The 23,732-nt window shown below is 39.2% G+C and overlaps 1 protein-coding gene across 6 annotated transcripts in view; it reads right to left on the bottom strand.

Moving 5' to 3' along the window:
• Nucleotides 1–23,732, bottom strand: part of smoc1 (SPARC related modular calcium binding 1) — a 49,324-nt gene that overhangs the window by 12,675 nt on the left and 12,917 nt on the right. For 3 of the 6 annotated variants that reach the window (XM_053336312.1, XM_053336310.1, XM_053336311.1), the window contains exons 2-10: nt 19,097–19,262; nt 18,481–18,564; nt 15,806–15,918; nt 15,483–15,582; nt 12,663–12,713; nt 12,054–12,101; nt 9,103–9,192; nt 8,595–8,675; nt 592–784 (exon numbers count right to left, since the gene is read on the bottom strand). In XM_053336312.1, the coding sequence (XP_053192287.1) occupies nt 592–784; nt 8,595–8,675; nt 9,103–9,192; nt 12,054–12,101; nt 12,663–12,713; nt 15,483–15,582; nt 15,806–15,918; nt 18,481–18,564; nt 19,097–19,262 (926 nt within the window). The remainder of the gene's footprint in view (nt 1–591; nt 785–8,594; nt 8,676–9,102; nt 9,193–12,053; nt 12,102–12,662; nt 12,714–15,482; nt 15,583–15,805; nt 15,919–18,480; nt 18,565–19,096; nt 19,263–23,732) is intronic. The other 3 variants (XM_053336313.1, XM_053336315.1, XM_053336314.1) reach the window with 3 other exon arrangements.

The raw sequence follows: 23,732 nt of genomic DNA on the forward strand, positions 1-23,732 counted from the left end.
TTCCCTGAAAGTAATATAAACAGCAGCAAATGCAGTGAAAACAAACGTCATACCAAACGCAGAATGTTTACAGGCGACTAACTGATATTCCCATCAGGACTTGAGACTAATTGTTTTGCCAAGTGAATTGGCAGTGGCGTCTTAGCAAAACAAAATTTAAGGCCACAAAAGCAGATTGTATTGCCACAAACACCTTAAAAACAAACTACTAAAAGAATGTTATAACATTACTCCTTTTTTAATGTGAGCAGGCTTGCTACCAAGCACTGGTACCAACAAAGATCATTCCACCTGTCCTGCTACCAGGATATCAGAGAGCAACGCCCACCTTGGCAGAGAAATAAATTGCATGCAGTTTTAAGATGGCGCCAGATTACAGGAACCAAAACACAGTTTGCTTTAGCATTTTTAGCATTTAGTTGGTTATATTTTCCAGTGAACATCTGAATGCAACAGTAGATTCAAATTTCACAATCACCATATAAGCAACATCGTGAGAAATCAATGGCAAGGAATGTAAGGATCAAAATCACACTGCACCTTCAATAAAAATGGTTTAAGTCAAGAACTTATTCGCATAAATGATATTACCTGGTGGAGGTTCCAGGAATGGGCCGTCCCGTGTCCACCAGAACACACCAGCAGTAACCTGTGGACTGGTGGCACTGGACAGGTTTGTAAAGCCCTCCAGGCCCACAGTCAGGGATGAAAATTGCCTCGCGAGGATTCAGCCGAGCCTCGTCCAGGGCACTCTGTCTCTCCTGGTCACAAGAGGGAACTTTCTCTAAAACCATGAGAAACACACTCAATACAGAGGGGCCAAAAACATACTACACACACACACAAAAAAAAAAAAAGATTACCTATATCTATATGTGAAAGTTTGATTGATAATTATGTGATTCATTGTTTAACCAGAGCTGACACTTCACAGTTTCAAAATGTGGCAAATTATTAAACAAAGCATTTATAGTGGCCAGCCGCCTCCATATGCTGTATTTGGTGGAGGCCTTTATTTGGAGGAAAGCTGTCATCTCGAGTCTGTTAGTTCTCGAATTGGGCAGCTACTTAAAGGTAGATGGTGTTATATCTGTAGCATTTAATATTCTTCAGGCTACCTCATAAACCAACTGTTGAATATTTGGAACTTTCTATTTTTATTGCTGACCATGTTTCTATTTCTGGCAGTCCTACCATAAAATCCACCAGTCTAGGGTTAGAGTTAGTCCTTCCTCTCTGTATTCAGGAAGTCTTCACCCACCACAATCTCTCATATCCGTCTGTTCAACTACAGGCTCCGACCCTTGAGATGCTCCTGCGACACCTTGTCCCACAAAACTGTATTTACATTCACATCCATTTAGTCCATTGCTCACTCTTAAGTCAAGTACAACAGAGCTTCATGCTGAGCTTGTTACCAAGGAGATGAAGTGTGCTTTTACTGCTCCTGATTCATTCTTCATTTTCCATTCAAGTGCTCTATGAGGGATTAACCTACAATAACAGGGTCACACTAACCGTTTGAAGCGTTTCCTTCAAGGTTGTGGTGACATGTGGGATTTTCATATTGTGGAGCTGATTAGTGCCACAGCAGTGCCGCTAGTCTCCGTTCACACAGCTCCAGAAACCAAACCATAATCAGGACAATACGGCACAGTCGCTGCCTCATTCAAGACAACATCAGGGAAGGAGCATGTGAAATTAGATTTGGCTACTTGTCCTCTACTGACATTTGAGCACATTCTCTACCCCTCGACAATGGAGCTTTTTAAAAAATCCTTTATTTAAAGTTGCTATAATCGATATTTTTACATCTACAATAAATCAAATAACTAAGTTGTAAATGAGAAAAGGGTCTGTCATGGTGACAAACCCACAGAGAATTATCACCCGGCTCTGCATTTCTATTAGCGTTTTCAACTCATTGCTTTGGTTTTACGGCCCTCAACTCAACTACTGTTTTGGTTCAGTCTCATTGCTCTCATCAGCGTTGTTTCCAGCAACAGGAAGCAGCTGCGAAAAAGCTCTGATAAACCCATTGTACACTACCTGCCCAGCATCAAATCTTGCTGACTATAATCCCATCAGACCTCTCAGGTCTTCAGACAGTGGCTTTCTGCAGCCAGACTCAGTGTGTGCCTGTTGCACTGTATGAACATCCTCGGTTATGTGTGTATATGTAGATATTGTTGGTCTGTATACTTGTTTATTATATTACCATTTCTTATATATACAGTTTTTTTCTATATTTCCTCCTTTGTTGATACTGGTTTGCATACACTTCATGTTTTTGTCTCTGTGTTGAAATGAAAGTTCTTCAATATTTGGTAAGTAGAATAACAGCTACAGAACCAGATATCTCCTTCAGTCGTTGCTGGACACCAAAATAGAGCTAAATGGAGCACCAGTTGGCCAAATGCATAACCCCCAATGTGTAAAAATGCATGTGTTTACGAACAGTGTCATAATATGACACTGTTGTGTCTACAACTTGTTGCGTTGCCTCAAAGTGAATGCAGGTTTAATAGCAGCACAATATCAAAACATTGTGAGTGCTATTTTAATTGATTTTGAAACTCTTTGAAACTGCATCCTGTTCTAGTGGGACTTTGAGAATATTGTTGTGACATATAGGTTTTCATGAAGGATATAATGGCAGATTAGTAGTTTTCTTAGTGTGACAAAGTTAATTTGACAAAACATTGTCAACAAATGTATAACAAATTAATCCTTTGTCAACGTTCCTAATACTGTTAATAAAGATAAAGATGACAGTGGTGGCAGGTTCAGCAGCTGCTTGAGAGTTGGTTGCGTTTCTTGAGCATGACCGCCAACACAGAATTAAACGTGTCCCTGCATAAAAGAACTTTTTCTCCTGCAAAGACTCACACTCAAGTGTTCTTAACGCTGTGCCGTGGCTCTGGTCCTCGCCAAGGTTCCTTCACATCCAAATTATTTAGCACTGTTTATTATACAGAGGTTATGCTGGCGCCAGGCGCTAGGATTCCCAAAAGAAAATTGTTTTTATACATATGAATGGAAAAAGGCTGGACGCTTGCAATGTAATCCTCTCAGTTTTGTGTGGACATGAAATTCAATCTACAATTGACTTCTATGCCTGCCTTGGATATCTTCATTCCTGCTCTATTTATTTTTTGTTTTTGTTTCTTTTTCAATTTTATTTCTCTTCCCTTGGCAGGAACTGAATCCTGAGAAACACAAATCCACAAAAAACAAATACTGTCCTTTAAAAAAAAAAAAAAAAAAAAACCCACACAAGTGGAAGTCAGGAACAGTTGTAACAATTTGCTTGTTCTTGTGGTAACTCTCTGCAGGGCAAACCGATAATGGACAAAAGATGACCGTTTACAGAATTTTTTTGAACAGGCTTATCCCATCTTATGTCTTTCACTTTGGCCCTCATCCTCCAGGCTCAGAGCCAAGTGAAACTGTTTTGAAATCCTTGTCTCCTTTTCTGTTTCCTTTTCTTTACCTTAATTTCTTCTTTCTCACCCTTTATCATACACCTTCCATCACTCTCAAACCCCTTCCTCCCACCTCTATAAGTCCTTTCTCTCTGAGTGCTCCTCCTCCTCTCCCCTTTTCTTCTCTGATTCCCTCCATCCTAATACCTCCCTCCCTGGACTTAACCCCCTACCCAGTTCTCTCTCCTCTTCGCTTCACTCCAATGGCTTTCAGCTGTGGGGTAATCACTGCAATATTGTCTCTAGCAAGCCTTCTCTGCAGTTAAAATAGCGGAAATGTTAGTAATAGGGGAATTCTGTGAATAGGTATGTAGGTAGGCATATTATGTGTGTTTATGACCTGGAGTGCAACGAAAGTAGACAGATGATGAAGAGTTAACTCATAAAATGGATATGGTCTGGTAATTGTGTTTCTTTTTCAACACATCATTTGTTTGCGTGTTTGGTTGCAAAGTGTTACTGTCGTTGCAGATTTTTATACACCATCATGCTCTTCAACATTTTGTTTTCTTTTGTTTGCCTCGCTGCAAAGGAGGAGTGGCGATTTGTAAGTTTCTGGTTCCCCATACAGTTTTTTTTTTTTTTAATCAGCTGCATGACAGAGTGCTTCCCCCTCCCTGCAACAGTTGAACAACAGCATGTCAAAGTCTGGCAACAAAGCATCCATTTGAAAAATGGACTTTGCATTGCTTTGCCTAAGCAAACACGTTTCACTAACACAATCTCCGCATCGCTCTAAATCATAATTATGGGGTATCCAGAGACGGAGAGCCAGTAAATGAATAACATAGTTTATGTGCACACAGAAGGGCTGCTTTGTGAGCTCTAAGGCTTTCCAGCATGTAGGGAGAAAATGACAGAGAGGTTCTGATTCTGAGGAGTTTAAATAATGAGGACTTGCTGCACCAAATCTTCTCTGCTTTGCAAACAGTTAGGTTTAGTGAAAAAGAAAGGAAGGATGGAAGAAAGCAAACTCTATAGTACTGTCTCTCTAGTATGGTGCTTTGTTTCAGATTCTGGATTTAGGCCTAAAATGCTGACAGCTGTCATGAACAAAGCTAACTCCATCCAACAACACTTAGACACACACAGTGTTTGTTTCTCCAGTAAAGTAAAGTCCTCTATTTAAGTATTTTGTTAAGTAAAAAATAAAGACGTATCTCAGTGTAAAATGAACTCAGATATCACAAGTACATGTTGACAGTGAGGACAACTTGGAACATGTGATAATTTAATCCGAAAAACAGTTTCAATGACTTTAATGTTTCTTTCGGGTTAGTTGCCAGTGGAAAGAAAGAAAAGAAAATTACATTTTCTCCCGTTTAATATAAAAATTTGAATCACTTAAAACTAACGTAGTGACTGCATACATAGTGGTAACACTCTCAAAAAGGAAATGCACAAATATTAAAACCTCAACTGTACTGACGTACAAGTAAAACTACTAGTTAGTTACTTTCCAACTCTGACACACATCAACATAGACACTGTCATATGCATATTCACAAATGTGTTTTCATCAGCTATAGCTTGATACACACATCTGCAAACACACCTACACATGCATACTCTACTGCTTTCATCCACATACAATCATATACAGATGCACTGGATGATACACACACATATTGCTCAAGCCTCATACGTGATGACATCTCCCCCCTTCAGTTGGCCTTGTCGCTTGTCCTTTGAGGACACCAGATGCTAATTGGAAACAGGAAGCTGGTGTTTCCACAGAAGTTTCAAAGAGCTGTCACATTGAATATCACTCAGTTCCAATATAATCCTCAATGCCGCCCTGACCACAGTTTCCTCCCGCTACATCGCCATTATTCAAAACACTGAGAAACCCCACATTACAATCAAGTATTTGTGTGTCCTATTGTTTGGAGCATGGCATGTTAAGTACACTAACTGGCCACTTTATTAGGTGTACTTCCTATTACTTTCTAGTACCGGGTTGGACCCGCTTTCACCTTCAACTGTCTTACTACTTTATGACATAGATTCAACAAGGTGCTGGAAACATTCCTAAGAGATTTTGGTCCATATTGATAGCATCACACAGTTGCTGCAGATTTGTCGGCTGCACATCAGTATTGCAAATCTCCCGTTCCACACCATCCCAAAATTGCTCTATATTGAGATCTGGTGACTGTGGAGGCCATTTGAGTTTAATGAACTCATGGTCAAGAAACCAGTTTGAGATTATTTGAGCTTTGTGACATTGCACGTTATTCTGCTGGAAGTAGACATTAGAGGAAGGGTACACTGTGGTCATAAGGGGATGGACATAGTCAGTAAGAATACCCAGGTAGGATGTTGCTTTTAAAGGGGAAATCAATTGCTTTTCCCTTATTTTCAGTCACATATTTATTGTTACCATGTTAGATGTTCATATTTAAGTGACAGATTTGTCAAATAATTATGTACACATATGTAGAAGTAAGCAAAAAGCACTAGTTCCAGACTGCTCTGAACACTTGATTTCCAATGTTTTTTTCTCCTTTCAGCCCAAGCCAATGTCGGCTTGTGACATATTTCTTTATATGGTCATCTGTTCCACACACAGCACACAACTTCACTGCTCTGCTCAGTTCACATTATCTGGCAGGGGGGGACTACCAATGGAAATCAGCCCTTGACTACAATTGGGTGCATTTACGTTTTTAGTTCTCTGAAAATGTATGATGTACATTGTCCCTGTGGAGAAATAAATAATAAATAATATATTTGGCATTTTTCCATTGTTTTGGGGGTAGTCAGGCTGAGCCATGAGTCAAGTTGAGCCATGAGTCAAGTTGAGCTGGTACGCTGTGAAAGGTTTTCCATTACACAGCACTGCAAAGTAAAATAAGTTGTTTACCTGTTGGAGGTATGCTGGTCATCTGCAGCTCTTCATCAAACATCATCATCACTGTGGCTGTTTCTGCTTTTTACTATTCCTCCTTGCATTATTTCCAACTGATCCACTAATCAAATATCTCCATGTGTTGTCGTGTCGACAGGTTTTTAGCACCACTAATGAAGATCCGCTAATTCAGTTTCATTTCATTCCTTGTAAATTCTTCCTAATAAAAGTTTCCTATTATTAAGTCATTTAAAAGCTTTAATATGAAACAGTAAAACAGGAAATGTTGGGTGCATCAGCGGTAAGTTAACATGACTCTGATAGGCTGCCACTCTGATCCATGTTTTAATGTTGTATACGCCAAATACTGACTCTACCATCTTAATGTTGCAGCAGAAATCGAGACTCATTAGACCAGGCAACGTTAATAGTAGTCTCAGTTTCCTGTTCTTAGTTGAGAAAAGTGGCACCAGGTGTGGTCCTCTGCTGCTGTAGCCAATCTGCTTGACATGTCCATCTGTGTATGCATGCATAACTCAGTTGTAACAATTGGTTATTTGAGATACTGTTGTCTTTGTATCAGCTCAAACCCGTTTAACCACTCTCCTCTGACATTTTCCATCAACAACGCACTTTAGCCCAGAGAACTCCCGCTCAATGGATAATTTGTCTTTTTCAGACCATTCTCTCTAAACCCTAGTTATGGTTGTCAGATCAGGGGCTTCTGAAATACTCAAACCAGCCTGTCTGGCATCAACAATCATGCCATATTCAAAGGCACTAAAATCACGTTTCTTCCCCATTCTGACGCTTGCTTTGAACTTCAGCAGATGGTCTTGAACATGTCTAGATGGCTAAATGCTTTGAGCTGCGGCAACGTGATTGGCTGATTAGATATTTGCGTTAACATGCAGTTGAACAGGTGTACCTAATAAAGTGACTGGTGAGTGTTAGTGTATGAAGTAAATATTAAACAGTAAAAGGCTTAAAAATTAATATGTGAGTCAACGGAGCGTGGATAAAGAAGACGTGATCGGATCGTGATCGGTTTAATTTAAACTCACTGATCGGTGATCGGCCCCAAAAATCCTGATTGTGTAAAGCCTATATATAAATAACATTTTAAAAATCAAATCATTATTTGCAGCCCTACACAAAATCAGCACCATCTTTACTCTACCCCACCACACGCACACACGCACGCACACACACACACACACACACACACACATGTTTTTTAAGTTTCAATTATGTGCAGCCATTCCTCATAAATTGTAAACTCCACAATCAATATCTTAGGGACATAAAATCTACATCAAGACCTGTTTAAACAGATACGCTACATTTATAAAGTTTGCACATTTTCAGTAAAAAAAATAACCATGGGACACTAACACACCACCGCACCTCCTAATCTACTGTGGGAGACATTGCCACAGAAAAACATAAACAAATAAAAATCCGCAAATAAAATAGAAAGAAATGAAATGCACATTTTGCTGACAATTTAATAAAAGATAAACATCCCCATATATCACAGCTAACCAATACATCCATCCAACCCCAACACACATAGCCAGACACAACCCCCACAACATTCACTCCTTGACTTGGTGCAGAAGCGTGAAAGCAGTCCAGCTGCCCAGAGGGTAGTGAACATGCTGAGGCGTAATTGAAAAGGAGACAGAGAAAGCTAAACAAATTACACCAAAGGAAAGAAACCAAGAAACATAATCCCGCCGGTGCAGGGCTGTCTTCGGACTGGAAATGTTTTACATTTCATCTCAGACTGGTGGCTTTGAAACCAGTTACACTGGAGCCAAGTTGATACTCTCAAACTGTACACTTAATGTATGGTACAAGCTATTTACTGTATCTGGTATCGCTTTCATAGTCATCTTGAGATCAATATGTGGCTAATAATTGTATCCTGAGATCAGTGCAACGATGATATTTGAGGAGGTGGTTCTACTGGGAGGAGAGGTGGGCATATCGGTGATATGGTCACTGCCTGTTTTGTGGGCCAAATGTATGAGTACATTGTAAACTATATCCAATCAAAGTTCTCTGTGGGTTGCTTTTGATTGAATTATTTCCCAAGGAATGTTCCAGATACAGGCCTGCACATGGGTGATTATTCTAGATAGCTGAATTAGCAAACTCTTAGCTGTTATTGCTTATTCTTCATAAGTGTTCATTTATGATGCATATTGGGGAATATGTGCCTTCAGTACTCAAAATGAGTTTCTTTGTCTCACCTTGTTTCCTGGAAGTGGAGCTGTTCTGCTTATTCTCCTTATAAACCAGCTGTTTGATCCACAGTGTTGGAGCAGTTATTTCTGCAATGACAGGAGGACAAAACACAGATCGATACATTCTTATATGATCTCAACATAATTGAAACAGTTTATCTTTATTTAAGCTCGTTAGCCAAAGCTGGATCCACCAGTAGCTGCATATTTCAAACGCAACTTGCACAGCCAAGCATTGCCCACAAAACCAAAATTAAAATAGCATCCAAGGTCCCAGTCTTTCCAATATGTCATGTGGTATTTTTGACATCTAGACTTTTCCATTTGGTGTAATGGTGCATTCTTAAGAAATGGCATCTTGGGGTTTGAATTGTAAAATCATGACACACTGTAGCTTCAGTGCTCGAACAAAATGTGGATCAAAAGCTTAAAAACTATCAAAGCAGAAATGTCATGAGCCCCTGATCGACCAGGGTGACCACAGGTAGAGGAGCAGTCATGATGGGAGACTTACCATCACCCTCTGGCGGGACATGAGTCTCCATGGTGGGTGTGGGCTTGGAGCCATCGTCTGGGTTGAGGGTGAGAAAGAAACGGAAAGAGACTACCATTATTGAGGTTAATACAATCTACTCTCCAGAACTGTTGAATGGTTGGGATTTGCACATGGCCCGGCCAAGATAGATAGAAAAACAGACAGATAGACAGATAGAGTCATAGAAAAACACAACCACCTACATGTGGCTTTACATCTCTCACACACACATCAATAAATCAACTACTCACACTGAAGTTCTCACACAGGCTGCACATTCACACTCTCACAATCACACTGTAATGACCACAAAGCCACACACATACACACACATACACTCACATGAGAAGACACTCCCTCAATCAGGAATCCCTTTAACTACTGCTCGAATGAGTGCAGTGCAGGTGTGAAGGATGTGTTGATAGGAACAGAAAGGCCCACCCACTACTAATCCAAACACAGAGGTAAATAGACCTCTGAAGAAACAAAGGAAGGGTGAGCTTCATCATTCTTTGACTGTCAAAATAAAACCATTTGTTGGTTGGGTCAATGTAAAATCTCAACAAGTAGCCAGATTGTGATGAAACTTGGTATTGATGATTATTTTCCCTAGAGGATGATTCATAATGATGGTGACGCCCTGACTGTTATTGTAGCGCCACTGTCAGGTCAAAATTTCCCCAGACCCACACCACAGTCCATGAGAAGATTTTCATCCAAAACTAATTGCCAGATTTTGATTAAATTCATTGCATAGTTACAATCTTAAGATAATGAATATTAATATTGTTTGGGGTTTCCTCTGATCTTTCCTCCAAATGTTCAATTTAAACAGTAGGAATATTATATTTAATTGGTATACTATATCCCACAGCCTCATCTCCTGTGTCATCCTCGAGAGTGTGTTATAGCACACAGCAGTGGATGATTATCAGCTCCTGACTAAAAGGACTAACAAGCATTCTTCTAGTACCCTTTATACAGTATTTGGGTACACCAAATAAAACCAACCCCACAACACATCACTGTATCACCATATTCATGAATATTCATCACCATCAAATACTACTCTGTGTAAATGTTATAATTTGGCAACCAAAGAGGTTTTCACTAGACGTTATGAAGTGAAATGATGCGGTCTGTATCTGTTATAAGTAAGAATATATGTTACTGATATCTCACACTGTGGTAAAAATATAAAGTACAAAGGAGTGAGGTCTGCACACAGCTAAGCTCCCAATAAATAAATGTATTTTTTCAGGTTTGATCTGAAGATCTTCCTGAGGCCTGACTTCACTCCTTTGTATCCTGCCATTTTTATAGTTTTTTTGTCTTGCACCTGATTAATTTTTGTCTGAATGTGCGCACACTTGTTTAAAAAAAAAAAAAGAACCAAAGCCAACAGCATATTCTCACTATCCTAGTTTTTCAACAGCTATATTGTTGTGTAATGAAAGAAAATGTATTTACATAATTCAAATATGTTTCTTTGTAATCCTACACAGATCTTAGACACAATTTGGGACCATTACTATTTTAATGTGTCCAGAATGTGACTATTTCTAGCAGCGGTTACTTGTTTGGCGCATACACTGTATACAGCTGACTGACACAACTGTATGATTGAAATAAAAACTGTATTTAGAGCTGAAGGAATAAATGTCCTGTTTAAGAGTTGTAATGGGTCGAATATAATACTGGGAATTCAGCTACCTAGAATACTCACCCATGTGCAGGTTTGTAGCATCTGGAACATTCCTTGGGAAATAATTCAATCAAAAGCAAACCACAGAGAACTTTGATTGGATTTAGTTTACAAATAAAAAAAGTCCTTAAATCAGTTGGTGTACTATATCAGTAAACTGAATCTGAATTGATAAGGTCAAACTGTAAATCAAAAACAGTGGTTACTAGACTGATCTCAGATCAGTGCATACCTGGGTCAAATTCTAGTCTTAAATGTATATCAGCATTTTTGCAACCTGCTGCAGATTTCACCATGATAGCTTATTTTAGATTTTCTAAAATGTGTCCATGTAAAACACACTATTGATGTACACAGAGCGTGTTAAATTCTGTAACTTACAGTACTTGTCAATTACCGTTTGACCCAGGTCTCGACTGTGAGCTACAAACTGTGAGGAAAAAAACAATTATTTCAAGAATTAACAGAAAATATCCCCTCGACTATCACCTGTGCACTCTCCCAGCCCTCCACAGCAGCTCTACTGTAACACCCTCGGAGCTGGGAAACAACAAAAGCACTTTAAAAGAGAAAAAATCCTGAGAGACTGCCCATCTTTCTTTTGAGTGAGATTTCTGAGGCAGAGCAGCTGTTTGTCTGATGATGTTAGCTGATCCAGGCAAAACAATCCTTATATAAACTTTACTTCATGTTATTCTCTTATTGAATTACTTTAAAGAAACTGGAGGGAAAACAAAGACCTACAACAGGATTTGTTTCTTCATATCTGCTCAAATGATTATACATGTTAAAACTGTAAAGAATAGCAGCATTGGAACAAAACACATCAAGTTCTTGTGTGTTCACAGTGCTATTGCAGCAGATACTAAAGTATAACAGACACCTGAGGATTAGTTATATTGTCATGTCTGTATCTAAAGTCCTACATGTTTATTTAAAGAGCTCTGCGTCATGCTAACATGCAGGGAAATATAACAACTAGCTTTAAAATGTTTCCTTTTACTATAGAAACAATTTTCATCCAAATCCTCTTCTTACAATCAGGCATGGTGTACCTTTCTGCTCTGCACAAATATGGACTTTGCACAGATCAGATGGAACAAAACCAGGTCAAAACACACTTTGACCACATTCTTATACAAATAGAAACACATGAACAGAACACACACACACACACACACATGCACACACATGCACACAGAACATACAGCAGATCTCAACTCACCTTTTCTACCAGAGTTCGGTGGCCCAGGTGGTTTATCAGTTACTGACCCTACGTTGGGGGGGGAAAAAAGACAAAAACACACAACATGTACAAAGCAAAGACTAAACAGCAAGAACTCCTGGGGAACATTTAGAGAATTTGATTCCAAAATCTTTGAGTCATTTAACAACTGATTTTCAAGGCTTTTGGTTTAAAACAAAGACTGATTGCTCTGAATGAACACAAGCCACAAGCCAACAGAAAAACATCCCTCCCATGGATTACCCAACCCACTGACATCTTGAGTTAGATGCTGAGGTTTATCAAAGTCTGATGAGTACATTCTGTTAGTACTTGATAGTAGAAATTCATTGGAACACAAGGCTTGTTTGATTATCTTATCACCGACTAATGCAAACCGGAGTGATCTGCACCATCTGTGGAAAATTATTAGGAGGAAAATCAACTTGTACATTTCCAAATATCATTCTCGTTTGGTGCATGCAGGTAGCTGGGATCATGCATGGATGCATGTAAGGGAAAGAGTAAAATTAGATAGTGTAACCAATTAGAATACAAGGGCAAGAGGTGGAAGTTTAGATTGAATGCAACTAGAAGGAAATTTACTACCTGACAATCCACTTGTCCCAGCATGAGTTCCCATAAATTCACGGAAGTTTCCTGCAAATGTATGCGAGATGATTGATTTGTGTCATAGTGTCTGAGCATGTCAGTAAAGGTCATTTGTTGTCAACTGAGAGGGAAGGGACGAGTTGGGTATGTATTACTGTAGCAGCTGTACTGTGCTCAGATTCTAGTTCCAGTGTCTTAAATACCTTTGCAAGAAACAATGAAGATATCGGATCTTATGCAGGACAGAAAGGAGACAGGTAGAGATTATGTTGCTTGTGCTCCATAAACTATATTTCAGTATTTAATTTTTTAAGAGTTTATTTAGACCTGTGCAACTGAAAAGGTTTCATCCATTGAGTGAGGGTAGAGTCCAAGAAAAAAACACAGTTGTAGAAGTTCAGAGCTTGCACACATAACACAAGTTATTTTTAATTTCTACGTGAGATAAGAGTATATTTGGAGCAAACAACTTGATTCTACTCTTGATGATTTAACTCAAAGTGTGATTTTAAGGGTCATCAGTGGAGCCGCTCACAGAGGTAAAGTAATTCCATGCAGAGCTTTTACATGATATTCAAGTCTGATGTTACTTTGACACACAAATGATGTATGCCAATTGTAAAGCATCTTAACAGTGGTGACCTTTGAGGGAACAGAGCTGAAGAATCCAAGAAGCTTATTGATTAAACGTCCTGCACTTCCTGTTTCATATAACCGCTTTATAACTGCTCCACTGAAGACATGCATTATAGATAAACGCAAATAAACTTGTTGTCCATTCTGTGACTGAGAGCACTGAGAGTACTCAAGTCACCAAGATTTCAGCACCACCTCTTCTGTGAGGGTGCACAAAATGCCAGAAATACCAAATATGTTTGTTTTTAATATTTTTTTGGTATTTTTCCTTTTTATTTGATAGCCGCAGAGAGACAGGAGACAGGGTAGAGAGAGTGGTCAGTGGCTGAAATTGAAACGCGGATATTGCAGTTATGTTGTATGTGTGTTTACCAGAAGAACGCTGGGGAATCCCAGATATGTTCAAGGTCAATTAGAAACAGTGATGCTATTACATAGTTTGTCCACCAGAAAGCACTGACAAGTTTATTCTCCGGTTACACAATTCCCTGCTATTTTTGCTATGTTGCTATTCTATGTTTATGTAAAAAGAAGAAGAAGAAAAAATTCTATATATCAGCCGATATACAAGGAAACTAAAGGCTAGAAGAATGGGTTTATGGTCAGACAGTTCACCAGTTCAGTTCTTGGACCAGACAGTCTAAATCTTGGTGGGACACTGAAAGCTTGCCCCTCTCTCAATACCACCACTGACTCACCATCTCTCAGGTGTGAATGTCAGTACCTGCCTGAAGAGGCCGTAAAACAACAACTTTACATTTTCAAGATTCTTTTTTTCAATCATTTGAAAAAACCCTCAACATACGCCTCAAGCCTAGAAGTTGTTTTTTCCCCCAGAACAAGTTGTTTGCTCCAAAAAAGCATTCTTCATCTGCACAAATAAGAATAACTTGAGATTTGAATTTCTACCACATCTCACTATGTTTTCCTGACATGGAAATGCTGTGTGATTTTCTGGTACGAATGGACAGTAACCATTCTTCACTCATGTACTTTAACATTTCTGTTAAAGGACTAAAAAAACAGCAGGTGCTGAGGGCAGCCATACAGGTGATTAGTAGCACAAGTGGGAAATGCAGGAAAAAGAGAGTGAAAGACTGAGGCAGAGAGGGAGAGAGAGATAAAGAAAGTGAAAGAGGGAGAGACACAAAGAGAGCAGGAAGCCTCTGGCGGTCTGCGGAGCAGCTTCAGAGGGGCATGCGACCACTCTCACCACACTCTCCACACAAAATTTGCACCATATGCTCTAGTGGCTGTGCAATCCAATTCTGGCAAAGACCCCTGTGTATTATCTTCTGAGGGAAAATGTTGGTGATTATCATAAAGTGTTCCCATCCAGGATGAGTTTGCTGAACCCTGCTCCCTCTCCTCCGGCCTGCTGACAGCAGTTAGACGAGAGGAGGAGGGGCGGGAGGGCTGAGAGGCCCCTGGATGTATGGCCATTAGCCTTCTCATTGACCTTGCACCTGCTATACCCCACATGACATGTAATACACATGTGCCCTTACGCTGTTCTCAGACAGACCCTCTTTAACTGTAATCCAAAAGGTATTCACTCTGTGTCCCTCATCAGCACAGTCCAGTCTTCCTGAGAGTCATTTCTATTTCTGAGGGAGGGTTAATTTCCCGAAAAATGTTCTCTGTTTCAATGAAATTCTGACTGTTCTCTGTTTCAGTTGTTTTGACTGCACTGTTCAGAATACTAATGTGATAACGCATCTAGTCTCAACCATTTCTTTGATGAGTAACTGAAGAATAACAAATGATTTCCACTTGGGGTTTTTTATCCTGAATAAAGTCCAAATACTAAATTGTCGGAAGATAATTGTCCCAAACCCCAGTGACTTGGCTTTTACGCAATCTTGGCCCCAAAATCCTAAAATTCAGCCACTGTTGAAATTTTTGCATGCTTGCTATGCTGCTTCTCCATCCTCCTAAAGAATTGCCAGGAAACATCTACCAGATCTTAGTATTAGCAAATATATTAAATATGTAAATCTGTTAAATATTGCTTTCGAGTTGAGATGCTTCACATCTAAGATATAACAGATGCAGGCCATGTTGGTAGCAGAGTCTTAAACCGATATAAGCAGCCTTGTAGGGGCCACAAGTTTTAAGATTATTTTTGAATAACCCTGAACTCTTCATCCACAGGCTGCCACGCTGTTTGCCCCCCAGTACCTGAACACACCGGGGTCCTGTTGTGCACGGAGGAGCCACTCACTGGCTTGCCGTCACTGGTGACACACCAGCAGTAACCTGTCAGAGTATGGCACTGCACCTGCAGAGGCAAGACAGACACAAAAAAGGTAAAAAAATTGGTTATCTTTGAGTGTCAATACAACAGAAGGTGTGGAGTATAATGAAAGATTTATGTCAGTGATGTGAAATGAATCCTTTAGATGTGAAGGGATAAATCACAAGGGAGTGAGTCAAACTAAGAGTAAGGTAAAGAGTGAAAGATTTGATAGGGGTAAAAAAGCCACTGTTGATCTAACACAGACCTGCGCAAATGTCCCATCCTCATTGCATTCTGGGATAAACATGGACTCCTGAGGTCTCCTGGCTTGTTCCAAAGCCTGGTTCCTCTCAACGCGACACTTGGACTGACCTGCATCTGTAACGTGTTGACAGAAGAGTCTGCTCTTATACACTGCATACAAACCTCCAGCACTGTTTTGTTTTTTGTTGGGTTTTTTAACTGAAGACACGTGTTCTTTGTCACCCTGTTCACACCTAGGAGCTGCAGTACACACTTAATACACTTTATTACTGTTGGACATCAAGCCGTATTGCTTGAGAGCACATTTTTGATAGTTGTACAGGGAGGAAAATGCATTAGGTATTTCCCCTTTCCCCATTTTTTCCTAGTCACAGTTTTGAGCCATTTTTCCACACTTGAAGCTTCCATCTCTATGTTTTTTGTTACTGATAACAAGCAGCCTGTAATAATAACTCTTTTGTACAGCACCTTTCATACAAGAAATGCAGCTCAAAAGCTATTACATACACCAAGTGTTTCACCTTAAAAGGGCCTAAAGGGAGCATAAAGCAATGTTAAAAAAGAACAAAAAAGACAGAAACATTAATGTAATATAAGATGGAAAATAAAAACAGTAATAAATAAAATAATAAAAATACTACATAGTAAAAGTAGCTAAAAATCAAGTAAAAGACATGTTAAAAAAAAGTTCAGCAGTGCATGAGTGTGAAGATGACTAATACATGAGCTAATAAAAAGCACATAACAGGACAGACTGCAGTGATGTCTGCTCACTACACTAAAAAGCCTCTCCATTGAAAACACTTCACACTGCAGATACACCATGCAAAACACATTTCTCAACAAATTACATTTCCAATGACTATTAGCGGTACCAGACAGCAGCTATAAGCTTCACATTGTACAGTAAGTGCTGGGAAGTGTGTCGTGTACTGTTCATTGACGTTATGAAATGTCAGTGGAAACTGAACTTGTTCCTGCAGCTCTGATGAGCCAGACCTGGTCTCATGAGACAGAGATGGAAGCAGCTGAAAGGTCAGAGAATAAAGCGGGCTTCACACCAGCTGGTCATCGGTACAAATTCCCATCTGCAACTACTGTTTTTATTGCATTCGCAGCTCCTGAGGAGTTGAGCTGCATGTTCAACTGTTCCTGTATACACATTTACACCAGGGAGCTGACCAGTGTGACCGCAGTCCTCCACTCTTGGAAAAACATTCTCCCTGGATAAATAAAACTTTTAAAACATCGTCTCTGGACCTGAGAGGAGACAGACATGTTGTCTCCTCCAGAGTGGAGGACAGACAGAGCCAGACAAGGGTGATGATGTCACCAAGGAGGATAGACATGGTTACATGAATTCATAAACCTGAACTTTGAGTATATTTAGTCTTACTTTAGAACCAAGGCTCATTTAACGTCACAGTATTCCTTTCTTGAGGAGACAAAGCAGTGATAGTCTAAGGTCCAACTGAAGACTCCAACTACTTATTTAAATAACTCTGATTTATGGAAATTTAAAAACAACTTTACATTATGTCTTCGCTTGTGTGTGTTGTAGTTGTTAGACCAGGCAGCTATATATACACATCCAGAGGTTTGTCTCTTTTCATTTATTTTATATTAAATGTATATCTATCATTTGAGGAAGTAGAATTAAATGCAACACACAATAACTAACCTGGCTGAAAAAAGACACCACTTATATGGATTTAATTATCTCTATTTTCATGATTTTTAATGTTTACATGGTTCATGTGATAACCTTACACATGTTGTTTGATTACATCTAAATGAGAAATAAACAGATCTGCCTGTTGTAATAGCGCATAGCTCCGCTTCTGTTGTTGTTTGTAGTCGTTTGTTATACCTGTTAGTAATTTATAAGTCTTGTAGTCAAATTTATCTGTTGTGTTTAATCTGAATCTCACGCACACCTCAAGAAGCCTTTGCCAGGCTTTGACATTGTAAACAAAGATCGGTTCGTGAACTGCCTGCTTAAATAAAGCAGCAGTTTCATTACAACAAAACAGGCCCGCCGCATCTGCAAAGACTGTGTGAGCTTTGCCCAGCTTTCCTTTCCTTGGCACACCACTGATATTATGAAACAAAACCACGTATTACCATACAAAGGGAACAAAATTCACTCCAAAAATGGATTTGGTTGGGACTGCTGCTTTTTTAAAGGACAGGGGAGGTGTGGAGGTGGGGGGGTTGAAAAATGGGGTAAAATGCCAAGTTCCAACCTTGACTTTAGACCTATCAATCTCTGCTGTTGTTGAGTGGCTGGCATCCAGACACTGAGGAAGTGTGTGATCCTGGTCTGTAAGAACTTACACGCCTACAGAGAGGCGGAAAATGAAAGACATCTTCTCATTCAGTTCCACTTTTCTGGTGTTCACTTTGAAACCAAGCTGAAATATCTTCAAACACGCTCTTTGAATCTTAAGTTAATGACTGTATTCTCTTGCTTTTTAAGTTTACAATATATAGTTAGTTACAGTTAGGTATATAATTATTTTAGCATCTTAGGTGAAAATTAAGTTCTGTCTTCAAAGCTCGGCCACAGAGAACAAACTCTACTCTCAGAATCTGCTAAAACTACCACTTCAACTCATTTTCTCATGATCACCATTGTTTACATTCATTCGGTGTCTGAGGTTGCTCTGTGCTTACCTTTTAGCTCCAAGTCTCTCCCCTCAGTCAGGGAAGTTGGTGCCGGAGCCACCGGCGACTGATCGATTCTCACCCAGTTTTTACCTGAAAGCCAAAAAGTCACAAGCATCCCTAAGTTGTCTCAAAGGCAGAACTATGTGACCGTAAAGACATTAGAGATTTGTGTGTATACCTTCCTATGCTATAATTCATTTTCCTATATCAAGCACACCACACTTTTTTAGGCTGATGTCCTACAGTACAGTACCTTGCCAGCAGCTTAAGAACATTTCATACTGTTGTTAACATTTAGATTTAAAGTTTAATCTTGATCATTCAGTTGTGAGCAGAGATTGAAAAAAACCCTTTGTTGGTGCATTCAAGGAAACTCTGATGTCTAAAACTTCTGGGGTCAGCTGCCACCAAGTATTGTACTCAAGATGTATGTTGTGTGGAAGTAATGACAAACAATGAGCAAACATGTACTTAATGTTAACATCAAAGTTCCTCGCATTAAAAAGAGGCTGCTCAGTTATTAATATGACTTTCCTAAAAATGCACCTAGAGAGATTACTCATTGCAAACAAGTCTCAAATCTCCGTGAGTTGATCATCTAAGCATACTGGCACATTCTCACCTCGACACCGGCCGCGGTGTGCCAGTGTCAGTGTCTTATCTTTGCAGCGCGCCCTCTGCAGTTCACAGCCGGTCTCATAGCTCCGCCCGTCCGAGCCACACACTGGCTTTCCTTGCGTCCGAGGGCAGATGACCCCACAGTGACTGTCCCTGTCTCCAATCAGCCACTGCAACAGAAAACACAGCAACATGTCAGTGAGTAAAAATGGTGCAAAACATGAGGCAATTTAACTCGAACCACTTCAGGTTTTACATAACACGACTGATACCTTTTAACATTATTGAATTTCTAAGTTTTTTGGTCTCATTCCTTGATAAATTAGTTTGTTCTTTCTTTCTGGCAGATTTTCTATCTTTCTTTCTGGTTTTCCTGTGTTTGAACAAAGGCTGCATTCAGCTGAACCTGAGATTATGCCAAACTAATGTACAAATTGGACTCATGGGTCACTTGCCCATTTTGCTCAAAACATTTCTACGTTCCTCAAACACTTGTCGGCTGCTGCCTTTCTTTGTTTAGGCTACTGTAACGACGCTGTGAGCTGAGCACTGAACCTCAAACTAGAGGCTAATTTATCTAATTGATCTTTGGCTGAAGACAAGTTGAACCTTGATTAAGTTTCAAAGGAGCAAAACCACACTCAAGCAATGGGAATCTACCCCCCCCCCCCAGATCTTTACTTCTGATCTATTAGTGAGTCGATTCTACTCTACTGTTGGAAGACGGCCTTTTTGCTGACAGCAGTAATGGTTCTTGGCTATGCTGCTGCCTCAAATATATTTAAGTTAAGGATTTCAGGGGAGCACAAACTTTGCCAAAAAGATGGAGCTGTGTGTTAGTGAAGAAAGAGACTAGGTGTACACTGAGCAGCACCAGAATCCTCTGCTGTGAAAAGTGGCCCAGCAGTGTGCCTGAGCCAAGTCTGGTTGAATAGGTTTCAGCTGTTTAAAAAAAACACATGGCGCGCTTGATTTGTCTTATCTTGCAAGTGATGATTGAACTTTTGTGGCTGCTCAAACACCTGTTTCATTAAAAGACAAATTGAACAAGAATTTCTCAAGACTACATATACTGTGTGTAAAAGAAATGAATTTTTCACCCAAGGCCTCTAAAGTAATTACCAGACTGCTGGTTGGAGCTCTGAATCTGACACAGGAGATCTCATTAGGGGCAGGTATGGAGGGAAAAAGGTGGTGGAAAATGAGACACAGCCACAAAACAAAGGGCACAGTTTCCATACTTCACTTGCCAACTCCTATCAGATGATCTGAAGCTATTTTCAAAATGATCCACAGTAGAAATGCATATGTGCAGCTTGCATGTACACACGCACATTTTCTTTCTGTCATTCTCCCCCTCCCTTCTCATTACAAATGCCCAACTTTTTTAAAAAAAACACACAAAAAACAACCTGTATTTTGAATAACATCAATGTTGCCTGGAGACAGATTTTCTCCCAACATATAAAGAGCAATCACACAGACTTGAAGAAAGTGTAGATGTTGAAGAAGCCAAACCACTGATGTCATGAATGAGCTGGTGTACAACTGGATCTCATAAACAAATGAATCACCAGGAGTTGTCGTCGAATGTGCTCGAAGCTAAAACTGTACAGCAATCTTTTTTTTCCTCCAGTAATTACTTTAACATCCATCCATCCATATTATTACTATCATTATTATTATTATTATTTATTATAAGAGAGCCAGTCTCCTCCCGAAACCTTCACAATCACCCATTTCCAGCTACCAATAAAATCATACTTTAAATATCTGCCACTGATGCCATTTTCCTAGAAATCCTGGCTTTCATTGATCAATGGACGCATACAACTCTGCTATTTACTGAAAACGTAAAAGAAAAGCTAAATATCTGAAAATTCTCTCACTGAATACAAAACATCACAGTGTTTTCAAGCCACGTTGATATGTACAGCATATACTCTGAAGATATAAACACCACTAAGAGTCTACAGCCATGCTAGCAGCTCTGTGAGGCTGCATTTAGCATTTAGCTCAAAGCAAAGCTATACCTAATGTCACAATGCTGAACAGCTAACACTGTACTACAGACAAAGTACAGTAGAGGCTGATGTGTGATTAGCTTTGTAGGTATATTATAATTTACAAACTAAACTATTGGACAGGGATCACCTAAAGACAGTAGGGTTTATCCTCTGGTGAACATGAATGGCCTCGCCAAAACCAACATATAGTTATGTTTGAGTGATAAATGACATCTAGCAGCTGTAATAATTATGAGCAAGAGCAGTGTCACAGTTGAGATGACGTATATACAGTATATGTTGACAAATTCTTCTCATCTGGAAGAGGAGCCACAGCTGCAGCATATTCTTTCTACTTGAATTTAATATTCTTTGTCATATTCTGTCAAATGTCTTTCACTTTGACGATTTGGAAACAACACATGAGTTTAAACTTGTTATAGCAATAGTTACAAATCCAAAATGTAAAAATGAGTCCCAGGTCAGAAAATAATCTATTTACAGTCTTCTGTGGTTCTGCCAGCGCTGACAGTTATGACAGTCATAAACATTAATTTCTAAATCCTTGTAATTTAATCAAAAATTGAGTCCAAAATTCAGAAAGTAAAAAATCTGCCAACTCAATGAGCTAATATTACTCATATCCGATGCAACTGGTAACTGTTTTCAAGACTTTTTTGAATTATTTTCTTCATATTAGTGAAGAGAACTGCTTTTGTGGCTTGTTTTAATGAGCTACTGATGGAAAAACGTGGAATTCTTTCACCCCACAGGCGGGATATTTTAACAGTGTCCGAAATATAAAACTTTTGCAATAAATATAACATTAGGTGTACTGTTTAGACTGTTTCCCTTCAGATGAGAAATTATCATGGTAATTATCATGGCTGTCACAGCTGTCAACACTGGCAGATAGTCCATTATCTTTAAAAAGCAAAGTAACAGATTAGACCTTTCCTGAAATAGAGAAAGATACCGGAGCGTCACTATCCGCCAGATAAAATCAGAAGGTGAGGTAACATGATAAGGTGGTCCCTGCTTTATCCTGAAACTAGAAGGTCACAGGTTTGATCCCCACATTAAAATACCTTTAATCCAAGTACAGAACACAGAGAGACACTTTTGGCTGCTTAAACTATTCCAGTGAAATGTTGATACTTCCCCCAAATTGATATAAAAACCCCTTGTATAACAAAGTGAAAGGGAATTTAAACAAAAGGGAATAATACTTTACAGGATACAATGGGACACAAGTCCAACTTGCCCCGCCGTAACAATATGTCCAATACAAGCCAGACAGTTTAATGTGATTTCAGCCCTGGCATTGAAACACGGCAGAAAAGCTCTTGTCAGACAGCTCAGAGTATAACTAAATCATGATGTGCCTCTTTATGAGAAAGTGCAGACAGGGAGGAAAACACGGCACATCATTTCATTTTTAACTTGCATGTCCTCCTCTTGGCTTTGGTGAAGGACAAGAATAATTCAGTAGTCGGAAAAAAGTATATATCTGCATCATATCTGGCATTTTTCCCAAAGTAAGAAAACATGGCTATTTTTTTTTCAGTTCTTTTGTTATATAGGTAGTGAAGAAAACCATAACGTAAACTTTTATGAGAAGAAAAGACACCCAAGCATTGTTGTTTCTTCCACAGCAGATGATATAAAGTAAACTTGCCTGAGTCAGAGTACTGTGAATGGAAAGCAGTTTGTCTGTGTGATGAACTGTAAACTATAAATCAGTATCCAAACCAAAGTATTCTTTAAAAAGTGATTTAGGTCCATCCAACGAGTGCTCCAGTTAAAGAGCCACAGAGTCTGGCCTCTGCCCACAGAGTGACCCATCCTCCCCATCCCTGACTCACAACCTTAATGGATGCAGCCATTCTACCTCCACTGTCATAATAAAGCATTAAATCACAGGTTTTGAGACGGCATTGTCCGGTAAGTGGAAATAAACACCCATACCAAGACGCCCACATAATAGTAATTTCTTAGTCAGACTGTCCCACCCACAGACTCAAGTCCCGTAAAGGTGAAACCAGAGACTCAGGAAGATAAACGTGTGGATCACTATAAAAAAAACAAAATCCCCACTTTATGGTTGTGATTTTTTGACTTGAATTGAACATTAAACATTTTAAGCGCTATTACAAGTGTAGGAAAAGAAGAGGCATGTCAAATGATCTATTTATTATTTATTCAGGGAAATGTATGTAATGTAAGTAACTTTACTGAGTTTTCTTGAAAAGCACCTCAACTTAAACACTTACTTAAAAGTTACTGAGTTTCACCAACAAAGAGCAAAGTAAAGAATTGACCAAATAATTGTCATTAAAAAAACTAAATAAAACACAAATAAGATGAATTAAGTGATGCTAATATCCCTTTCACTTCTCAGGTAAATGACATCACAGCTAATAGCAATAGGCCAGTATCTAACAGAAAAGATGTAACAGCATGATTTAATTTGCTGTGTAATTTCACAAATTGTCACGGAATTTCAAAAATCCAACACTGCCAAAAAACCTGACATAAAAATGAGAGCAAACCAAAAGATTTACTGAGCTAAATGTTAACAACAGCTTGCTAACATGTTCGTAATGACAATGTTAACATGTTGATATTTAAAAG

The sequence above is a fragment of the Scomber japonicus genome, chromosome 16, assembly GCF_027409825.1.
Source record: "Scomber japonicus isolate fScoJap1 chromosome 16, fScoJap1.pri, whole genome shotgun sequence".
In the NCBI taxonomy this organism is placed as follows: domain Eukaryota; kingdom Metazoa; phylum Chordata; class Actinopteri; order Scombriformes; family Scombridae; genus Scomber; species Scomber japonicus.